Raw genomic sequence first — 21,302 nt, 5'->3', positions numbered from 1 at the left:
CAGAAGATGAAAGTAGCTGAGATGCGGATGCTGAGATGGATGTGCGGGCATACCAGGAGAGATAGGATTCGGAATGAAGTGATTCGGGATAAAGTGGTTGTTGCCCCTGTGGTGGATAAGATGCAGGAAGGGATGTTGAGGTGGTTCGGCCACGTGCAGCGGAGATGCGCTGATGCGCCAGTGAGGAGGTGTGAGAGGATGGTTGTGGTGGGCCTGAAGAGAAGGAGGGGTAGGCCAAAGAAGGTCTGGGGAGAGGTGATTCGGCAGGACATGGCGTTACTCCAGCTTACCGGGGACATGACCGGTGATAGGAGGGGGTGGAGGTCGAGTATCAGGGTAGAGGGCTAGTGGGGGGCCGCGAGGTTTCCTTTCTCGTATTAGGAGTATTTTTATCTTGCTTCTATGTTTTGGTCTTGTCTATCTTTGTTATTTTATCATGACTTCATTGCTCTTGTTATTTCTCATTTTCACATGGTTTTGATTTGCTTGTCCGTATCTGACTCTTTTCCCTTGTTTTCCTTGTTTTCTTTTGAGCCGAGGGTCTTTCGGAAACAACCTCCCTTCCTTCCAAGGTGGGGGTAAGGTCTGCGTACACTTTACCCTCCCCAGACCTCACATTGTGAGATCCAACTGGGTATGTTGTTGTTGTTGTTGTTGTAAGTACATTGGGAGAAGCTAATCGTAATAAGACCAGGAATAATATCATTCTTTCATCGCAAGTACATTGGGAGAACATTGATCAGCAACTTAAATGAATATAAGATCTAATAAAAATACAAGAAACCATAACCGCCCTAACATACAAAGCCATAAGGAGATAACTTTTTGTAGTCATCGGGGAAGGGAACTAGTATATGCACAGGATCTATCTGTGGAAATTCGAAAGACTCATCATCTCGGTCTCCACCTCTAAAGTACAGTTGAATTATCGACACTGGAGAAGCTATCACCTAAAAGAAGCCCAACGTTACATTTGTGAGCAGTATTATACCTTTCGGGGCAGAAGAATACAGGACTTTGGTCATCATCCGAAGATGACTACATATCACGTCCTTGAGAGCTTTGCTAGAATGCAACCCTGCTTCGTCCAAACCTAAAAATATATACATTTAGAAGACCGCAGCTCCAAAGTCAATTATTCAAATTCAAAGCATAACTTAACAAAGAAAATTGGTGATTCGACGCTCTACCTTGTATAGACGGGAAGTCTGGATTATCAGGCATAATATCATCGAAGGCAAGATCAGTAACATTCTCGGTATACATAGCAGGGTAGACTTTTGAGACAGTGGTTCTGTGGTTATCAAAAGCACTCTCACTTCCCCAATAGCTATGTCCCTTGACTTTTCAGTGTTTCTAATGTAAAAGAAGACTACCAATTATGTTTGAGAACATAAAAGATTGGAGACAGGTATAGCTTGATATGGAACTACTAGCAGAGACCAACCAATGAGCATGTTCAAGCCGAGTGCAAAGATCTCCAGTTTAACATCAGACTCAATAACCTACAACTTAAGTGAATAAATATCAAATTAAGTAACTAGAGCAATAAAACATACCATGAACCAGCAAACTCTTTCCAAGAAAGATTGAACTTGATGAAGTAAGTATCTAATACCTTCAGAGCTTGTAATGCTGTGAGCGCCTGAACATGGACTTGATCAAGAATGGCTAATATGTATGATATACTTGGAAGAGGACATAAGTTTGCATCTTCACTGATCAGCATTATTTCTATAACCACACAAGTCCAGGTTATCTAATAATAAACACTCAAAGTGAAAGATTAAACTTGTTCATAATTCTTTTAGATCCCATGCTTCACTAATCAAGAATCTATGAAAACACTTGCAATCCTGAGGTGCAACAGAAGCACCTAAATTGAAAGTATGGTGTTGTTTAATTTACCATCATTCTACACTTAGCTTCTTCCATCGATAAGAAAAATAATAATAAAGCTATGAAGCGAGTAAGCACACCAACCTAACAGAATAAATCCCAACCCACTTCTCAAAAATCAACTCACATCAAGATTTTTATTTGTACTACAAAGAAAAAGAGAAGAAATTAACTGTTTGACTATCCTTCTAGTATTTTCAGGCACATCTGCACTGTTTCCAGCTAATTAGCAATCAAAATTACCTGTGCATCTTTGTCGAGAAAAACAAAAATCAAATATGAGAACATGAAGAAAGCCCATACAGATATGAATAAGGAAAATATAAATATCAACAAGAAAATAGAAGACTACAAACATCCCAAAATCAACCTTAAAAATCCACAACTTTAAAGCAAATTATTTCCAAATATATGGTCACAATCAAATTGAGGTGACGAAGTGGGAATAGAAGGTCATCGACGTGCCTTGGGGTATCCTCTTTGACTTCAAAACACGAAGAATTGAACCTGGTTCAATTTAAGGTCGATTTCTCATGAAGCCCTAGACCCATCCAATAGAATTGGTTGCCCAATTGAACCTAAAAGATAGACAATGGAGGGAGATAAAATTACCGACCGTGATGGCGACTTGTGGCAGCTTAGTTGATGATGGAAAACTCGAGCAATAGGCGCAATTCGATGGCTTGGTGTCGAACTGATAGAGGTTTTCTTTGGAGAATGGCAATGGTATATCTCTTTATGCGAGACTCGGGAGAGGGTTTAGAGAGAATTAAGGAAATTGGAGGGAAAAGGAAAAATAATTTTAAAGTTTTTAAAGCAATTATTTTGAATTACCACTAAAAGGACACTTAGTTTTGGTCAATGCTTATTGGCCGTTAATATTTCATCTTCGCTAAGTAAGTTAGCGGAAATTAACATATTGCTGCTAAATAATTGTCGCTAAAGGCCTCTTTTGTAGTAGTGTGTCTACACTCTCATCGTCATTGTTCCTTTTATCCATGCCTATGTATATCACCATGTATATTCCTTCTTGAACTTAGATTAAGTCTTAAATCTGCTCTTAGTTATTAACCTCCTAATCATCTTTCAATCTCTAAATAAGGATATCAATCCTAAACTAAGGCAAACTTAAGTTCAACTAATCAAGCTAAACATTAGGTGAGTCATTCATACAAATTTTAGTACAAAACTCAAGCCTCTGGCAATTTGTAGAGCAAACATAGAGAAGTAAAATTATACATATTGCTGCTCATGATTCTGAGCAGGGTCAAGTAAAGAGAATGCATTCACTCAATGCATCAAGCACAAACAAAAGGGCCATAGGGGAGGGAAAGTGTTATATCCCGCGTTTTTGCGCATTTGGAAAAGTTGGAATAATCTTGCCTTGTAGGAAATAAGGCTATGTTTTTGTTTTATCTAACATATGTGTGTGATATTTATGAGAAATATAGTTGCGGAAATACGGAGGAAGGCCAAGGGAAAAAATTGAAATTTTGGAAATTAGTTTCGGGAATTACAAAAAAAAAAAAGATCCATGAATTATTGGGCTCTAAATAAAAGAGAAAATGAGGCCCAATTTTTATAGGGGTGGCCAACAAGCCTTGGCCCAAGCCCATGTCACATGATGATCATGTGACAAATAAATATAAGGGACCATTAGTCATTCCCCATTAGAAAGTTCAAGAAACAAAAAAAAAAAAAGAGAAAAGAATTTTGAGCTCAAATCCTTAGTCCAAAATTCATTCCTTGTTGAATTAATACTAAGCTCAAGGTCCTCTTCTATGTGATACCAATTTGGAAGCAAAAGAGTGTTTCTTTGGTCAAGTGAAGAAGTTGAAGAGAAAAGGTAAGAATCAATTCCTTTTTCTTATGTTATGAAGGTTTGTTTGTGTTGTAGTATGTGGAAATGAGTAGAAATTATGGAAATATGGAAGTTTGCAAAGTGGGTGTGTGTGTAGGCATGTAGCCGTGTGTGTGTGATGTTGTATGAATATGATGAGTTGAATTTTATGTTATATTCTAGTTGTGGTTATGGTGAAATTTATATTGGAAATAAAAGTTGAATGAATTTGGTTGAAGTTGGAAATATAGATGTTGGCCGTGTGGTATATGGAAGTTGAAATGGAAATGAATTAACTTTGTTTGATATGTTAGTTGTGTCGTCATGGCATTTATGACGTAAATAAAGGTTTAACGAGCTAAGTTGGTATTGAAAATGGTTGTATATTATTATGGGAAATTATGTGATTTTTATATGATTTTTATGTAATTGTGGAAGTAAGATTCTAGATGTGAATTATGGTTGTTGTTCATGAATTTGAAAGAAAACAAGGCGAGTTGGTGGTGTTGTTGCATTCGTTGAAGTTTCGGATAGAATATGGAATTGGCGGAATTGTTTATATCCTTGGGTATTGATTGGAATGTTATTGAAATATGTTTGAATAATCTTGAATTGGTTAATGGATATGGAAAATGTTGGGTTGGAAGTGTGAAGTAAGAATGGAAGAGTTACATTATGTGGAAAGGAAGGGAAAATTATGTTAGAATGCGTTTTGTTGTGATTTTGATGATTGTTGTTATTGTTGTGGTTGTTGTTGTTGATATTATGGCCGAGCTAAGTCTCGGGGACGTTGAATTTATAGGGGGAATGCTGCCGAAATTTCGGTAGATAATATGAATTTAAGACTTGAAATTCTAAAAGCGTGGAGCTTATATTTGGCAACTATGACCAATTGTAGATTTTGGACGAAACGGGGATTGAGTTTGGTCGAGCGTAAGGCGCAAGTGAGGTATGTAAAGCTATCCCTTTTCTTCTTTTGGCATGTCCTAGATGTACTAGGTTTGAGTTTGAACCTCGGGGATCATTCTACTCATAGAAATCCGAGTTTACTTTTAGCACTATTCTATTCAGTGACATTGAATTAGAAACTTATGCTTTGTTGAAAAGAAACGTTCAAACATTCGTAACTTTCGTAAATATGATCGAATCACCCCTAAGATTTCATGGTTGATTTCATAAGGTCAAATGTCTGTAAAATTTGTACGCCGCCTCAACTTGGACCAAGGTGGGCCCTCTAGCCCCGAGTCTCCTTCGTTGCCCTAATTGACTTAACTTTGTTCGATATCGAAAAGAGACTTTTGCTTATGACTTTAGCTATTAAAGAATAATGTTTTGATTACTCCATGATATTCTGATTTACATTTTGAACTATGAATACGATTTCAGAAGTACTTTTGTGAGATAAACTCCGTATTGATCAGTTGTCCGGACTAGTTTGCCTAACGGGTTGTCATATGATTATGTCCAGTTTCATAAATGTTTTGATATGTAAATTGCATTAGTTTCCGCACTACTCTGATCGAGCCCATTATTATGATATCGTTCGCCGGTTCCCGGGCCGGTTTTGTGATCGTGCGCACTATGATATATTCGGCAGTATGCTGTGTTACGGTTCCCGAGACCTCGCCATAGGGCCGGGTTCCGTTTATGGAGTTATGCTGTGATATGGCTTATGATATGTTGTGATGATGTGTGACGGGGATACGGAGATTTGAAACCTTCTGGTGTTATGCTGTGTTATGGCGCCATCGACGGGCGGGCGACCATATTCTCTGTGCCCTATGCATGACTTATATTTTGAGAGTAAACATTTTGATATTTTGGGTTTGCACTTATGTTCTGTACTTCTATTTCGTTTATGCCTCAGGTTTGTTTTCTGTATCTTCTGCTTTGCATACTCAGTACATATTTCGTACTGACCCCCTGGGGGGGGCTGCGTTTCATGCCCGCAGGTACAAACGCACAGTTTGGTGATCCACCAGTTTAGGACACCCTCTTTTGCTATTTGGAGTGCTCCTCTTATTCCGGAGCCTACATTTTGGTATATATCTTCGTTCGCTACATATGTATGTATTTGTTCAGGGGTACGGCGGGGCCCTGTCCCGCCATATGATTCGGTTGGTCTATTTAGAGGTATGTAGACGTATATGTGGGTTGTGCCTACTTCTGTTCAGGTGTGTTTGTATGATCACACTCGCCATGGCAGCCTCGTCGGCGTGCATTTGTATATGTTTTGGGTCGTTGTGCCATTTGATAGCCTAGTCGGCTTCTGATATATATGTACATATATGGTTGTGTTTGAAATGTGTTTGAGACAGTTTGATACGATTTGTGGCAGCGTGTGATATTTGTGTCTGGCGATGTACATTCCGCCAATCTATCAGATTTTGATGCGGCCTAAATGGCCTGTATGTTTGTATATGTGTGTATATGATCGGCGATGTGTATTCCGCCGCCCTTTTTTGTTCTGATATGATATCTCTGTACACGTGTGATCGCTTAAGAAAATGATTTTCAGATCCGTTTAAAATGATGAATTTGAAAATTGACCTAGCTATAAGATGACGATTTGGTATGTTTGTCCATTTGGGTGCCCAAGTAGGGCACCAGTCGCGGCCCACGGGGCTGGGTCGTGACAGAAAGTTCACATTATCTATAAAATAAAATAAAAGAATACAAGGATATGCTATCAGTTCAGGTGAGCAGAAATGGCACAAGAAGGACAGGGTTGTAATAGGTTCAAATGACCACAAGTCACCCATAGATGACCCTTTACTTCAGTCTTTTTAACAGTAACAAGAGCATGTAAAAGAGGAGTGTACATCATTCATATGAATTGCCACTTAGGTAATATGGAAATAAAAGCCATGTTTCTACAAGATCTTCACAGAAAAAGAATGGCAAAAGGACTCAATAAAACTAAATGATTTTAGTTGTTTTAGTGTTCCCTTCCAAACACAACCTGATTATCAGTATCTCAGCTTAACCTATACTCTTTGTTTTCAGAATTCAATCAAACTACTTATATATAAACCCTCTACTAATTTTAAACAAGGCTATTTGGACCAGACAGGCCGAAGAATGCAAACAGCTTCAGCATTTCGTGTCATAAAGGGACTTAGACCTCAAAGCTTTTACCAAATCCTTTTTTTAAGAGTCAGTAGCCTGAAGTGAGCAATCTCTTCCTTCATTTTTAACAACTTGTCTTGACAGATTCATTTTAGGTCCCTTTCTCCTTTTGGTTTACTGATAGCAGTTAGATAATGTGAACATACACCTCATAGGCATGTACGACATACCATGGCACCCCTTATCTGGAAGGAAATGCTATGATCCAAGTTATACGCTTAACCCTCTTTTTAAGGTGTCTTTAAAAGGATCCCTCATGTCAAGTGGTTTACAATTCACTTATACACACTTAAACCTCCCCAAATGCCATCACTAAGCCAAGTCCGTATAATCATTCTAACTTAATTTATAAAGGTACTGCTGATTAATCATGATCACAGATAACCATAAGCTAACACAGTATTATCAGGATTCCACCTTAGTTAAGCATACTCACCTCAATAACACTCTTAAAACCAACAAATCATCACTCAAATTAAACAAGGAAGACTGCAAGAAAGTAATCACAAGATAACCTCAACTAAGCATAATTCATATCAGTACTACTCCCAAACTAAGCATATTATCAGTAACAGTCAAACTAAGCAAAGAAAAACAAGCTAACCTTAACTGACATAACTCATATTAGCAATATTCCCAAACTAAACAGATCACTAGTACTCAAACTAAACAAAGAACACTATAAACAAGATAAATGGTTACCTTTTTTATGTGCAGCCGCGAACAAGATTGAATTTGGAGCCTTAGTGCTTCCAATCCAAGAACTCAGCCACACAAACAGAAAAGAAATAAATTTTAGAACTAAGAAAGGACTTCACTTTTAAAGCTAAGTCTAAAATTTTACTAACAGCTTAAATTTCGAGTTAAATACTCAAGATTCAAGCTTGGATTCTGAAACTTATTTATAAAACCCCAGAACTGTTGAAAATCCCTAAAACAACGATGTGGGACTTGTATTTTTTTCAGATGCAAAACACTTAATTCATGAAATCTACGGCTGAGATTTAAAGAAAGCACACACATACGGTCAGATTTGACCTATTCTAGGTCGATCCGACCCAAACCATTGTGAACCAATGAGAATCAGTCTTTAAAATTCAAAATAGGACAACATCAACAAAAATATGCAATGTTTTACTTTAATATTAATACAAAATACGAAAAAAGAGTGTTTGTTACCATTTCTGATGCTTGAAGGGTTGTGTTTGGTGAAATGGAGATAGCAATTAATGCTGCCCAAAAGGGATGTACAAAAGCTGAGAGGGGACTGTACTCTCTGCGCGTTGCCATTTTTGGCATGAGAGAGATGAGGAGGCGCTAAAGTTTGCACGAAAGAGTATAGAGAGTGTCACGACCCGCCTAGTGAGCCATGACGGGCACCCGGAGCTGACTACCGAGCACCACGCATCATACTACTCTCGTCTTAACCTGCACGCATATAAACTCCATAAAACATGCACACACAGACATATATATACATAAGCCCTCGCGGCGACAAAATAATAATATGCAGAATGTACAATGAGGGTTACAGAACATCTACTACCCACACATGAGTATCTACGAGCCTCTTGCTAAGACACTGAAGTCATGAGGACGGGACAGGACCCCGCCATATCCAAGTATGTACACAAAAGAATATATTAGAACTGCACCTCCGGAGTATGGAAGTGCTCCTGTGCAAGCTGGTGTGGCTCCTAGGAAGCTGGGTCGTCTCCCTGTCTACCTGTGGACATGGACACAGCGTCCAAGAAGAAAAGGGACGTCAGTACGAGCAATGTACTGAGTATGTAAGGCATGCATCATAAAATAACAAGGAACAGAAAGATAAATTAAAGGAGAGAAGATAACTGGTGACTGCTTGCCTCTTAAGGTGAAGTCATGCGTGCATGCTCGTAAAAATATCATCATATCATATATTGCTGCGGAACGTGCAGCCCGATCCATATATCATCATATATCAATATATTGCCGCGGAACGTACGGCCCGATCCATTACCCATATATCCCACGTCCGGGATGATATTAACCGATGTGGGATTCGCCTAAGGCAAGCCTTACACTCACCTCCCTTTGGGACTCAGCGTTCTTGCTGAGGTTTTCCCCACCACTGGGTTTGCCCCACCACCGGCTTTGATACCAACTGATCAGGTGGCTATGCGTCTATAGCGCCTCACCTTTCCCCATATCCCCTATATACATATACATATCATATACATATATAATATACGTAGCATGCATGAGATCCCAAACAAAGTGCACCTTATCGGAGTGACGTAAGGTCGTGAACCTCCGATTACATTATGGAATCATCCTGATCGCTACGTCTCACCTTGAAGGAACTAATATTATGAGGCGAGACAACAATGAAGAATGGTATCAATGAATTCATAAGCATAAAAATATCTGCATCATGAAGCCATCATTGTCAACCTTATCGTTATGGAGCGTATCTTGTAAGAAGTTCTTGAAGTACTTCCACTTTCATCTTTAGAGAGGTAAGAAGGTCATGGAAGTATAGGGAAGAAATTACGAAACAAGAGTCATGCCTTTGAAGGAAAGGGGGTAGCCTTACATACCTTTTTCGTTTAACTATTCTATCGCTTGCTTATTCTCCCTTGATGCTCACGTTTCTACCTTCAAGAGAAGTCGTATGAACATTAGCCAATCGATTACTTAGACGTGCTTACTAAAGCTGAAGAAAATTGGAAAGCATTTCCTTTGTTTACACTACTTCCCTCATATTCTATATCAACTCCCAAACGTTCCTAACAACATTCAAAATATAATAGACAACAATCATCATTCATCTACAATTGCCACAATTCACCATTTCCTTTCAATTTCTCCACAATTATGGTTATAGCTCATTATCGCGTTTTCTCATATACAATACTCATTCCATGTTCTATAGGTCATTCATAACATGCTTACAATCTCAACTTACCAATATTCGTAATTCAATCCAACTATTGTTCAACAATGACACTATTCACTCCTTTATGACCCATTTTCTATACTCTTCTACAATCCAAGTGTTTCAACTTATCAATACTTCAAACATCATGAAAATGTCATGAAACTTACCTTAGATAGCGTAGAAACAAGCCTTGACTGGAAATACTCTTTTAGCGCCAAAACCTTATTTCACTTCCTTTGGGTTTTCTTGAGATAAATGAACTTTTACTAAGTTTCACACACTTGTTTTCATGGATTTGAAGTGGTTGATCTTGGCTTTCTTTTGATTTTTCTTGTGGATGAATGTTAGAGAGAGTATTCTAGAGTTTCTTGACCAAAAATGGTGAAAATATGAGTTGTGGATCGAGTTTGGTCTATTTAAAGTGGTCCAGAAAATTCTGGACCGACATAACATGCGGCACACTTTGCTAGACGCAAAGCGTGCTTTGCTAAACGCATGTTGTGTCACAAACCATACAGAACCTCAAAATTTCACTGGCACACTTTGCTGCGCAACTGCGTGGCCGCATGTCGTGTTTGCTGGTCGCAGGTTGCGCCGCAAAGTGCGCCAGAATGCGATATTTTTGCCAAACTCTCTCCGAAACTTAACTCCGACGATCCGACGAGTCTTAAACCTTCCCGAAGCTTACTAAACATGGTTTTTCTCCATTATACACCCAAGGTGGACATATCTATTCCCATGACCTCGAAAAATTTATCCTACTTCCCAAGGCCAGGACAATTAGCGTTAGGCGAAACTCAACGTATGAAATGAGAGGTGTAACAGAGAGTGTGTTTGGTGTGAGTAAAAATGAAAAGAGAAGGAGGAGTTTTTCCCCCTTAAGCTGAGCCGTGTTTGTTGGGCCGGGTCAGTCCACTTTATTGGACCAGGCTCGGTCCAAAATTTTAAAGAAGAAGAAAGGGGCCTCATATATATATATATATATATATATATATATATATATATATATATATATATATATATATATTCAGTGTATACACGCGTATAAAGGGTAAGATGAGTAAATTAAATAAATGGGTAAAGCTGACCACAGTATTATAATTAGGACATAATTAACCTATTAATTAATTTACTTTTTTTTTGCGCGGATTGCCTTTCATTTGGGGTGGTCTCTAATTTTTTCCCTTCTAATTGGTGGTCTTTAAGTATTGCCCCTCGCCTAATACCCTGAGGTTGTGGGTTAGAACCTCAGCTCAGTAAAAATAAAATAAAATCTCAAGGCAGAATTTTCACGAGGCAGATCTTGCAAAATTCTGCCTATTTGGGCCTTAAGGCAGAACTTGCTTGGGCACAGGCAGAAATGGGCAGAATTTAAAGACCACCTTTTTGAGGGGTAAAAATTAAAGACCACCTCCAACGAAGGGCAATCCTGCAAATTGCCCACTAATTTAAAATGCGACTAATTATGCTAATGGGCTTAGCTTTGCAAATATGACCTTAATTGATTTTTATCTAATTGATTATTACAATCATGGCCATATTTGGCCTAATAAGTCATTAAAGTTAATAATGACCTTAATTAAGTTAAGCCAATGAATTGGTTATTTTAATTAAGGCCATAATCAAATCAATTAAACCATCAAAAGGTTAGTTTTGCAAAAATGACCCCAATAGCCTTAAACCATGAATTGGTTATTTTAATTGTGGCCATAACAGGAACAATTAAAAGTCAATTTGTATTAATGGCCATAATTGACTAATCAACCAATTATCATAATTAAAAACTAGAAATAATTATGATTAATTCTAACAAATTATGCTAATGCATATTAAATATACATAATTAAGGATTGAGGGATAAAATGGTCAATTCTTTTAATTAATAAAATTCCTTGGATTAAAGGAAATAAAATATTTTCTAATTTGAAATTTGAGAATTTAAACAATCAAATAAATAATTATTTAAAATTACTTTTCTCTTTGGTTAAATCTAGAAAATAACTCATATTTGTTGTAAAATGTGCCAATTAATTCCTAAATGATCTATAATATTATAGAAAATATTTTACCATATAAGAATGGTAGAATATTGACCTAAATAATTTTATAAAATTATTTTGACCTCTAAAGATGCATGGTTCACTCCGTTTATCATCCAAGGGCCCTATGTAATTAAAATAAATTACGGGAGGTAAACAATTAGGTGTCAACAACATTTATCCCATTGTATGGCACAATTTCCATAAGGAGATTTTAACAAGAATTTCATTATAAATTTTAAATTTATTTTATTAATTTTCTTCAGAAAATTTATGGCATTTGAAATTAAATAGCTTGACCCAACGAGAGGCGATAGTACTTTTATAACTTAATGTTAAATTTAATTATTTATCACACAAATTATTCATCATTTAGTCTTAAACTCATTTATTAATAATTAATATGTAGATATTTTATTATTTTTTTAAATCTTTCTAACAACATGACTTTTGAATTTCATCCTAATTTTACATCCTTTAAATATTATGTTACACTTGATAATCATGAAAAAGTACCTTAAAAAAGAATTGTAGTACCATGTTGGGCTTGTGCTCTGCACGGGCTCCATCTTAACAAAATGCTTACTTTTATATTAGCCATGTTTTGAACATATAAATTTAGTGTTTGAGTAATTGTCATTAAAAAAATTGAAGATTTGAGTCGGTTTATTATTTAAAATAAGATTGAAAAGAACTTAAGAAAAGGTTGAGTATGCTCATAATTGTACCAACTGTAGCCAGAAATGATAAGATTAAGTTACTTTATTACATCTAACTATTTTCGAATTATGCTTAGGGTCAGTAAATATTGATCATATTATAGTACATGAACCCTTTTTAACATCTTTACTTTCTCTTTAAATTTTTCTTCAGTAGGCAAAAAAGGATTAATTGAAAGTTTCAAATAGTGTATAATAAAATAATATAATTTTGTTCATGTTGGGACCGGGCTTTGCCCGGGCTATTGTCACTAGTATCACTATAAGCAGCAATGGAGACGCTATATCAGGTAATTTTTCTAATGTTGTATGAGAAGAAAGGTTGCCCTTGTAACATTTTTTTGTGCAGATTTCCCTTCTTTTGGGGCAGTTTTTAATTTTTGTCCCTCAAATTGGTGGTCTTTAATATTTACCTTTCACTTAACACTTAGATGTCCTGGGTTCGAACCTAGGCTCAGTAAAAAAAATAAAAAAATCGCAGGGCATAAGTTGGGATTCGCAAGGCATAAGTTGGCCTTAAGGCAGAAGGCAAGGCAAACTTTTAGCCAAAGTTAGGCCTTAAGGTAGATGTTTGCAATTTTTATTTTTTGGCCTCAAGGCATAAGTTGTGGTCTGTGAATCCCAACTTATGCCTTGCGAATTTTTTTAAAATTGTTTCAAACCCGAAGTCAAGAGACTTTTAGCGAAAGTTAAAAATTAAAGACCACTGATTTGAGGGACAAAAATTAAAGACCACCCCCAGTGAGGAAAGGGAAAATCCTGCAAATTGCCCAGGTTGCAATGCAATGTGTCTTTAGGCCCAATGATAGAGTGCTGCTGCAGCCCATCAGGTTTACTTATAAGCCCAATAAGTAGACCATATAGATAAAAAATCCGGGGTCATTGACGCTTATATTTTGTGCTGGTCTTTTAATTTTTGGCCCTCATAACAAACAACTTCTTCACGGGACATAAATTTATATTTTCACATCATTATATTCTATAAGATATGCCCAGCACGAACTTATGTCCCGCTAAGCATAAATTCAATTTTGAAGAGCAAAAATTAAAGACCAGCCTATTTGAAGGAAATCTCTGCAATTTCTTCAAGGTTGTATGCCATGTGTTTTAAGGTTTTAGACCCAACGGTAGTGTGCGACTCCAGCACATCAGTTTTTTTTACTTTATAAGGCCAATAAGTAGACCATATGATCTAAAATGACAAGTTGATAAGGTGACTGGTCACAAAGAAATCTGACAAATGGATAAGAAAATGTACAAAAATCCCAACTACCTATTATTAATCAGAAAAATAAATAAAAATATTGACTTTTGAGTATCACTTCTAAGTTCACACACCATATTTTATTCTTGAATAGACTAAAATTTTCGTGCTATAAAAATGGCTGCTTTGACACGTGTATCTCCTTACCAATGCCATAAATTAAGTTTAGTAAATCATAGACTTCCAGAATTGTCTTCACTTCTAACAACAACAACCTCATCATTTGTTTCATTTCCAAAGAAAAACAAGAAATTTAGCAGATTTTCAGTTTTGGCCATGGCTGATTCAAACACAAGCACTGTTCTTGTTACTGGTGCTGGTGGTAGAACTGGTAAAGTTTCCTTTTTCCCCTTTTGGGCTTTCTTTTTCTTGATTTTGATACACATTCACAAGTAGTCATATCACATATCGTTTGGTGTTTTAAGCTTTTCATTTTGTTCCAAAATAAGTGGCTTCAAGAAGAAATTGATTTTATTTTTTTAAGAATTACTTTTATTTACCTAATCAAGAATCATAAAATAGTTTTTTTAGGCATTTAATTAGGGGTAAATTAGTAAAATACTCTTAATTTTTAAGTAGTATTTTTTAAGGGGTGTGCACAAACTCAAATAAATCACTTATTATGAAACGGAGGGAGCAAAGATGTCGTTTTTTTCCAAAATTTATTTATGTAGTTCTTGGGGTGCTAATTCTTGGGGTTTTGTTTATAATTTTGGCTTTTTGTGGAAGTAATGTTAACCGGTTATGTGGGATTAAGGCATATGATGATTACACAATTGTATTTTTTTGGTAGAAAATTTATGAGAGTTAGAGAAGATGTTTCCGCTTGACCGTCGGCACAAAGCAGAGGCAAATCTAGAATTTTTGGAACATGGATTCACCACTAATAAAAAACAAAAAAGGAAAAAATGTATTAAGCGGGACTTGATCCTAGACCTCTAGGTAAATAACTCAACCTTTAATCAAGTGGACCATTTAGCTTTCTTGTAGTATGGGTTCTAGCGGATAGTATTATACTAATTTTAGAAAATATATACATAAAATATCTAGTTTTACGGAGAAATCATGTGTTCACGTGCCCCAATTTTAGCACCTAAAATCGCCCCTGGCCGCACAAAGAAAAGCAATACAAAGCAGTATGAAAATAGAAATAACAGAAGCGAATAAGCTATATACTAAAAAAGCACGATAGAACAGTCTGAAAATTTATTTTAGTACATATATTATGCTAGAAAATATTGCTTTTCTCTTTCTTTTCACTCCTTCAAAGAGAATACTCTAAAATAGGAACCCAAGCGATGAGATTCATTTTCAGGTTAAAGTCCTATTACAATAATATGTAAATTGTTTTCATGTTACCATTGCTTCTCAAATCTATCAAGGAGGTTCTTGATAGCTTTGAAGAATGTATTCTTGATAGCTTTGAAGAATGTACTTTTCTTCTGTTTGTTGTACTATTATTTATCAATTCTTAGGAGTTAGGATCACCCATCGATTAAGTTGTTTCCGATGGTGAAGGTCGTCACATAGCTTGTATGCTCTAAAACCAAATTTAGTTGGTCTATTGGTTGTTTATTACTACATTTCAAATGCCTGTTTATTAAGTAAACACATGACTGAACTTAAAAATGTTTAAGAACTTTCACACAATGACTTAGATGGTTCTAGTTGAAGAATATTCTACCCGAGTATTCCGGAGCTACGACTTCTCTTGAAATTTTGTCTTTTATGTTCTTGGGCTTCTTGGTAAATAACTAATGCTAGGATTAATCATGTCAAATGGCTATGAGCTTTAGGTGTCACTTGGTTGGATGTATAAGAATAGTACTGAATGAGGTGTATTAGTAATGTCGGGATTAGTTGTGATAGCATTAGAATAGGAATAGTACTGGTATTGTTAATGTCATGATTTACTATGTATAAGGATAGTACTGAATAGGGTGCATAAGTAATACTGGTATTAGTTGTACCAGACTTAAATTTGCGATCAAACATTGTACTAAAGTTTAGTACCAGCATTATTCTACCTAATACACCCTACCAAACTACCCCTTAGATTATGATGTAAATTGAGCTATTCCTGTTCCTAAGACGATCTACAATTCCGCCGATCTTCCATTGACAAGTTTTTTAAATTGTAGGGTCCATTGTCTACAAGAAGTTGAAGGAGAGGTCAGAGAAATATACAGCTAGAGGATTGGTTAGAACTGAGGAAAGCAAACAAAAAATCGGTGGTGCGGATGATGTTTATATTGGTGATATCAGGAATACTGAGAGTCTTGTTCCTGCTATACAAGGTATCGATGCTCTCGTTATTCTTACAAGTGCTGTCCCAAAAATGAAACCCGGGTTTGACCCAACAAAAGGTGGAAGACCTGAATTCTATTTTGAGGATGGGGCAAATCCTGAACAGGTACATCATGCTTAGGGCACTCATTTCCTCAGGGTTTTAGTTGGGATAAAGCATAGAAACATGCCTAAACTATGAAGACCCCTTTTTCTTAGTCTTGAATAAGCGCGTGTTTGCACATGCAGTGTTTTAACTTATTTTGTTATCAGGAAATTAGTATAATATGAAAAGCCTTCAGGGCGTCGTAGGACCATATGGTTTAGGTGTGTAATTGACAATTTGACCATAGTTTAGGTGGGTTTCTGTGCCTTATCTCTTTTTAGTTGTTGTTATCTGACACAATTTATTGACTTCGTTTTTTAGGTAGATTGGATTGGCCAAAAGAACCAAATAGATGCTGGTATGGAATAATCTTGGACAATTTTGGTATTTAAAATGTACTTCTATCTGCTTATCTAAGATATATAATATGCATTTTACAGCTAAAGCAGCTGGTGTGAAGCAGATCGTGCTAGTTGGGTCAATGGGAGGGACAAATCCTAACCACCCCTTGAACAGTTTGGGGAATGGGAATATATTGGTTAGTAATTTGATTCTTTTCCTTTATCTTTTTCTTGCAAAAGTACTCTCATTCCTCTATTTCTTCTTCCAATTTGACGGCCACATAGCCCGACCATTGCTTTCCCCAGCTGCAACAACACTAAGGGGTAGTTTGGTTGCTGAGTAGGGAGTGAATTATTTATGTATTAAAATCAGCATAATTAATACCATGTTTGGTAGTATTTAGTTGCTATGTATAAAATTCAGCACACCAAGTACATCACAATCCCGCTAACTAAAACATGTAGTATAAGTTATGAGTCAATTTAGGTCTTATTTTGTGCAGGGTAGAAGATGGAATAACAGTATATGAATTAGTAATAATACATGAATAACTAAACGCTGAATAATTGATCCCTCCATAACGAATCCCTTCATTACTAATACATGCATAACTCTAACCAACAACCAAACGACCCCTAAGGCTGTGTGCATACTATTAGCTATTCCATCTTTTTTGTACAAGTTTTTTTTTCTGATAGTGGACTATCAGAAGCTACTCGAAGTCATTTTAGATGTATTTTTTTTTTTCCGATAGCGATAAGTGCATTCCTCAATGATCCTGCCATCGCATGAACACATTAGATGTTATAACTTATATAGATGTTGCGTTGTCCTATGCTTGCATCTTATGAGAGGATGACTATTTTCCAGTTATGTGTATTTGGAAAAGGATGTACCTTCAAGGGAATTACTAGTGACAAGTCTTTTAGTTGAATGATGCTTGATTAATTTCTTCTTTTTTGGGAATTATTGTCATCCATAAATTCTGGTAGACTAACTTTTATGAAGGTTGCAGGTTTGGAAGAGAAAGGCTGAACAATATTTGGCTGACTCTGGAATTCCTTATACGATTATAAGGTTTGTTCAATGCTCATACCTGTTATAGATATTAAGCCATATTATGTGTGAAATAAACAAGAAAGTGTGTTTCGCACTCCTTAGTTTCGAGCACTATCCTAATGCATACGGGATGAAATTCCTGAGCATTTACTAGGAAGATCAGAGTATCTAACCTACTGAAGGAACCCAATAATATTTCAAGGTATACAGCAACAACAATAATATTTCTAGGTATGCTGATCAAAATATTTAAGGCAGGCCGAAGAGATGGATTGTTATGCAGTAATTTGTTTGTATTTCCCAGTGTTGTCATCCTTCGATCTCTATGGAGCACGTAATTCAATTCTTCCAATAATACAACAACAACAACAACATACCCAATGTAATCCCACAAGTGGAGTCTGGAGAGGGTAGAGTGTACACAGACCTTATTTTACCTCGTAGAGATAGAGAGGTTGTTCCTGATAGACCCTCCTCACAAGTGGAGTCTGGAGAGGGTAGAGTGTACACAGACCTTATCTTACCTCGTAGAGATAGAGAGGTTGTTCCTGATAGACCCTCGGCTCAAGTAAAGCATTTTGCACCAGTTTGAAAAAGGGAATACGGAAATGAAAGTGGAAAGCCGGTAACAATAACGCAATTATGTGAAGAAAGCAGTACATAGCAGTTGAAAAAATGAATAGTAACAACAACGAAATAATGCGATAACTGAAGCCAGTGTTGTGAAAGGCGCTCACCTTACGCCTTTTGGCGTGAGGCGTGGCAAGGCGAGCCTGCCTTGCCATGGACAGCCAAGGCTGACATTTCCTAAAAGGCGAGGCTATGGCGACATGGCGACTAAGGCGTTGCCTTTTGATTTTTTTTTTTTTTTTAAAAGTTGTCTGACTTTTTTAAAACAGAACAGAATAAAGAGACAATATAATGCTAACACTCTTGTGGTTGAAGAATTTGGAGATCTTGAAGAAGAATAGATGTTGCTTCGTTATAATTTGGTTAATGCTAACACTCAGGGACCTTATGACTTATTAACTATCTAGTTGGAGACTTTTAGCCCTTAGCATCAACTATCAACTATCTACTTTTAGTTTTTCAATTGAAATATTTGCTAGTATATTGTGAGTATTTGAGTTTTTGGGTATTTATATATGCATATTTAATACTTTAATTTTTTGTGTTATTTCTTGCCTCGCTTCTAAAAGGCGCTCGCCACGCCACGCCTCGCCATGAGGTGTGAGGCGAGCCCTTGTCACCACGCCTCGCCTTTCGCAATCCTAAACACTGACTGAAGCACAAGATAGGGAATTCTTCAAATAATAATTCTAATTTTTTTATCAGAAAAAAAAAAAAAAAAAACATTACCATTGTTAGGGTATCAATTATTAGGGAAACAAATTGTCAATCGATCTACTATGCTTCACTGAAGTCTTACCTAATCTAAAGTATGATCATGTGTAGTATAGAATACTGGAAAGTTGAAGTTAATTAGATAGAACAACTGCAGACCTCACCAAGAATTGGAGAAAGCCATAAAAAAGCTTTCACTAGAATCACCAGTGAGAAAGATATTTAAATCATGCTTCCAGGTATCCTGTGTCACTGGTAGATAAAGGTAATTTCCTCTTTGTGATGGAGCTCAAACAGAAAAGGAGAATATTTATACCTGGAAATAACTGGTAATTTGAATTGACAACGTTGTGATGAACTCATCTAAAAGCTTAGACAGTCAGAAAGAACACACTTCATGTGCGAACCCGGTTCTTTTTCATGGTTTACGCAAGTGGAGATTTTTGTGATAATTGATATAAGTGAGACTTAAACTCAGGATCTTTGCCTGTTTTGATACCATGTTGAACTGTGTGACCAACTAATATAAAAGCTTAAGCTGTTAGAGAGAGCACAGTTTTATATACCTCATAATGTCTCAAATAGGTGAAATTAGAAAAATGTACATCCTTAAACAACACTAATCTTACTAAAACTCATGCCCTCATTTTTATTCTTATTCCATTGACTATTTAATTATTCCAGTGAAATGACCTCCATGTTACAATCATCCCAAACTTTGTTGCTCAAGATTTACTGTTTCATCATCATTGTTATGTCTTGTCTTTGATCAGGGCTGGAGGATTACAAGATAAAGAAGGTGGTATAAGGGAACTACTTGTTGGAAAGGACGATGAACTTCTCGAGACAGAAACTAAAACTATTGCTAGGGCTGATGTTGCAGAAGTCTGCATTCAGGTATATTAACGGCCTCGACTCCTTCTGAATTCTACCTAGATGCTTTACTGTTCCTTTGGTCAGCTTCAAGTTTCGTGCTTTAATCACATAGTTTTTTGGAGCTTTGCTCTCTGTTTGGCTCGTCTTCTAAGACTAAAGTCTTTGAGGCATTTCGGTTTTGATAGGCACTGCAGTATGAGGAAGCAAAATCTAAGGCATTTGATCTAGCCTCGAAACCTGAGGGAACTGGCACTCCAACTAAGGATTTCAAGGCTCTATTTGCACAAATCACTACTCGTTTCTGATGCACTGCTCATTAGGACTATGTCCAAGATTTTCATCGGTCTAGTCTGCCGACATTTGTTCAAAATGGAGGCTAAAAACTTGAAGTAGATCTTTGAAAAGATCGACCCCATGGCACACTTGGAGATGACTTGCCAATAGGTTCTTGTGGAACATCATATTTTTATCATTTCGATGATACATGATTTGAAGTTTATGGGCTTTGACACTTGAAAGGCAGTAGACAGAATAAGAATTTTTGAAGTACTGCAAGAGGCAACAATTATGTTATTATGACTTCGCTTGCATTGAATGCTCATCAAATAATGTTCCTACTTTGTGATTTTCATTTTATGCCTCCTTGATGATCATCAACCTTAGGTGATGGATCAGGGCCATGGTTTTAAAGTTCGGATATGTTTGGTATGATGGAAAATAGTTTTTCTATTTTCCCTTGTTTGGTTGCACACTAAATACCTCGGAAAATGTTTTCCTCAAAATAGGAGAAAATATTTTTTTGAGGAAAAATATTTCCGAATCAAATAAAAACACACCAATGCATCTCCAATCCGTCCCACCCACTCCCACTCCCACACCACCCCAGCCTACGCACACCCTTTCTACCCCACCTCCCACCCCGCGTACTACCACCACCAGAAGTTGCACTCCAAACTTAAATATCTCATAGTGTTTAACGTTTTTCAACTTGCCATCAAACATAAGAAAATGAGTAGGATATTAACTTATTTTCCGAAAAAATATTTTCTTGAAAAATATTTTCCGTCGTACCCACCTTCATGTGTAAATGGTTTTCAAGGAAAACATTCTGGGGAGTAAATTCCCATGAGAATCAAACTTCACCATTTCCCGGACCCCCATTTCCCTACTATGTTCTTTTTTTACTAGTGGTTATGAATTTTCCTCATCTAACTTGACTAACTTCTAAAATAAACAAGATGACTTCAAGTTTGACGAAGCCATGTACCATATGTTTTTTTATTTATATTTTTGTGCAACTTGAATCCTTGAGTTATTGACTTTCTTTTTTAAGATTTCTCTCATTGACGCAGGTTACTGAATAGCCAATATTAACGTTACCAATTGAAGAGCACAAATGTAGTTAATACACAAACCTTATACTCCTATATTACTACTTCACAACTATTTCAAGAATCTGACTAATTAACCATCCATAGA

The 21,302-nt window shown here is 36.5% G+C and overlaps 1 protein-coding gene across 2 annotated transcripts; it reads left to right on the top strand.

Moving 5' to 3' along the window:
- The first annotated feature begins 13,805 nt into the window (after positions 1 to 13,805).
- On the top strand, positions 13,806 to 20,454 carry LOC132630384 (uncharacterized protein At5g02240). Of its 2 annotated transcripts, XM_060345964.1 has the most exons (7): positions 13,831 to 14,141; positions 15,952 to 16,223; positions 16,524 to 16,560; positions 16,643 to 16,740; positions 17,560 to 17,621; positions 19,721 to 19,844; positions 20,009 to 20,454. In XM_060345964.1, exons 1-7 carry the CDS (start codon positions 13,928 to 13,930, stop codon positions 20,126 to 20,128), a joined length of 927 nt encoding a protein of 308 aa, XP_060201947.1. In that variant the 5' UTR covers positions 13,831 to 13,927; the 3' UTR covers positions 20,129 to 20,454. The 2 variants fall into 2 exon arrangements, with proteins under 2 accessions (XP_060201948.1, XP_060201947.1); XM_060345965.1 differs by lacking the exon at positions 16,524 to 16,560 and having other exon boundaries at positions 13,806 to 14,141; positions 15,952 to 16,107.
- Positions 20,455 to 21,302: the final 848 nt, after the last annotated feature.

Source organism: Lycium barbarum, chromosome 3 (assembly GCF_019175385.1).
Source record: "Lycium barbarum isolate Lr01 chromosome 3, ASM1917538v2, whole genome shotgun sequence".
Classification (NCBI taxonomy): domain Eukaryota; kingdom Viridiplantae; phylum Streptophyta; class Magnoliopsida; order Solanales; family Solanaceae; genus Lycium; species Lycium barbarum.
The sequence above is the reverse complement of the archived record's forward strand: the minus strand, read 5'-3'. Positions and strand labels throughout refer to the sequence as shown.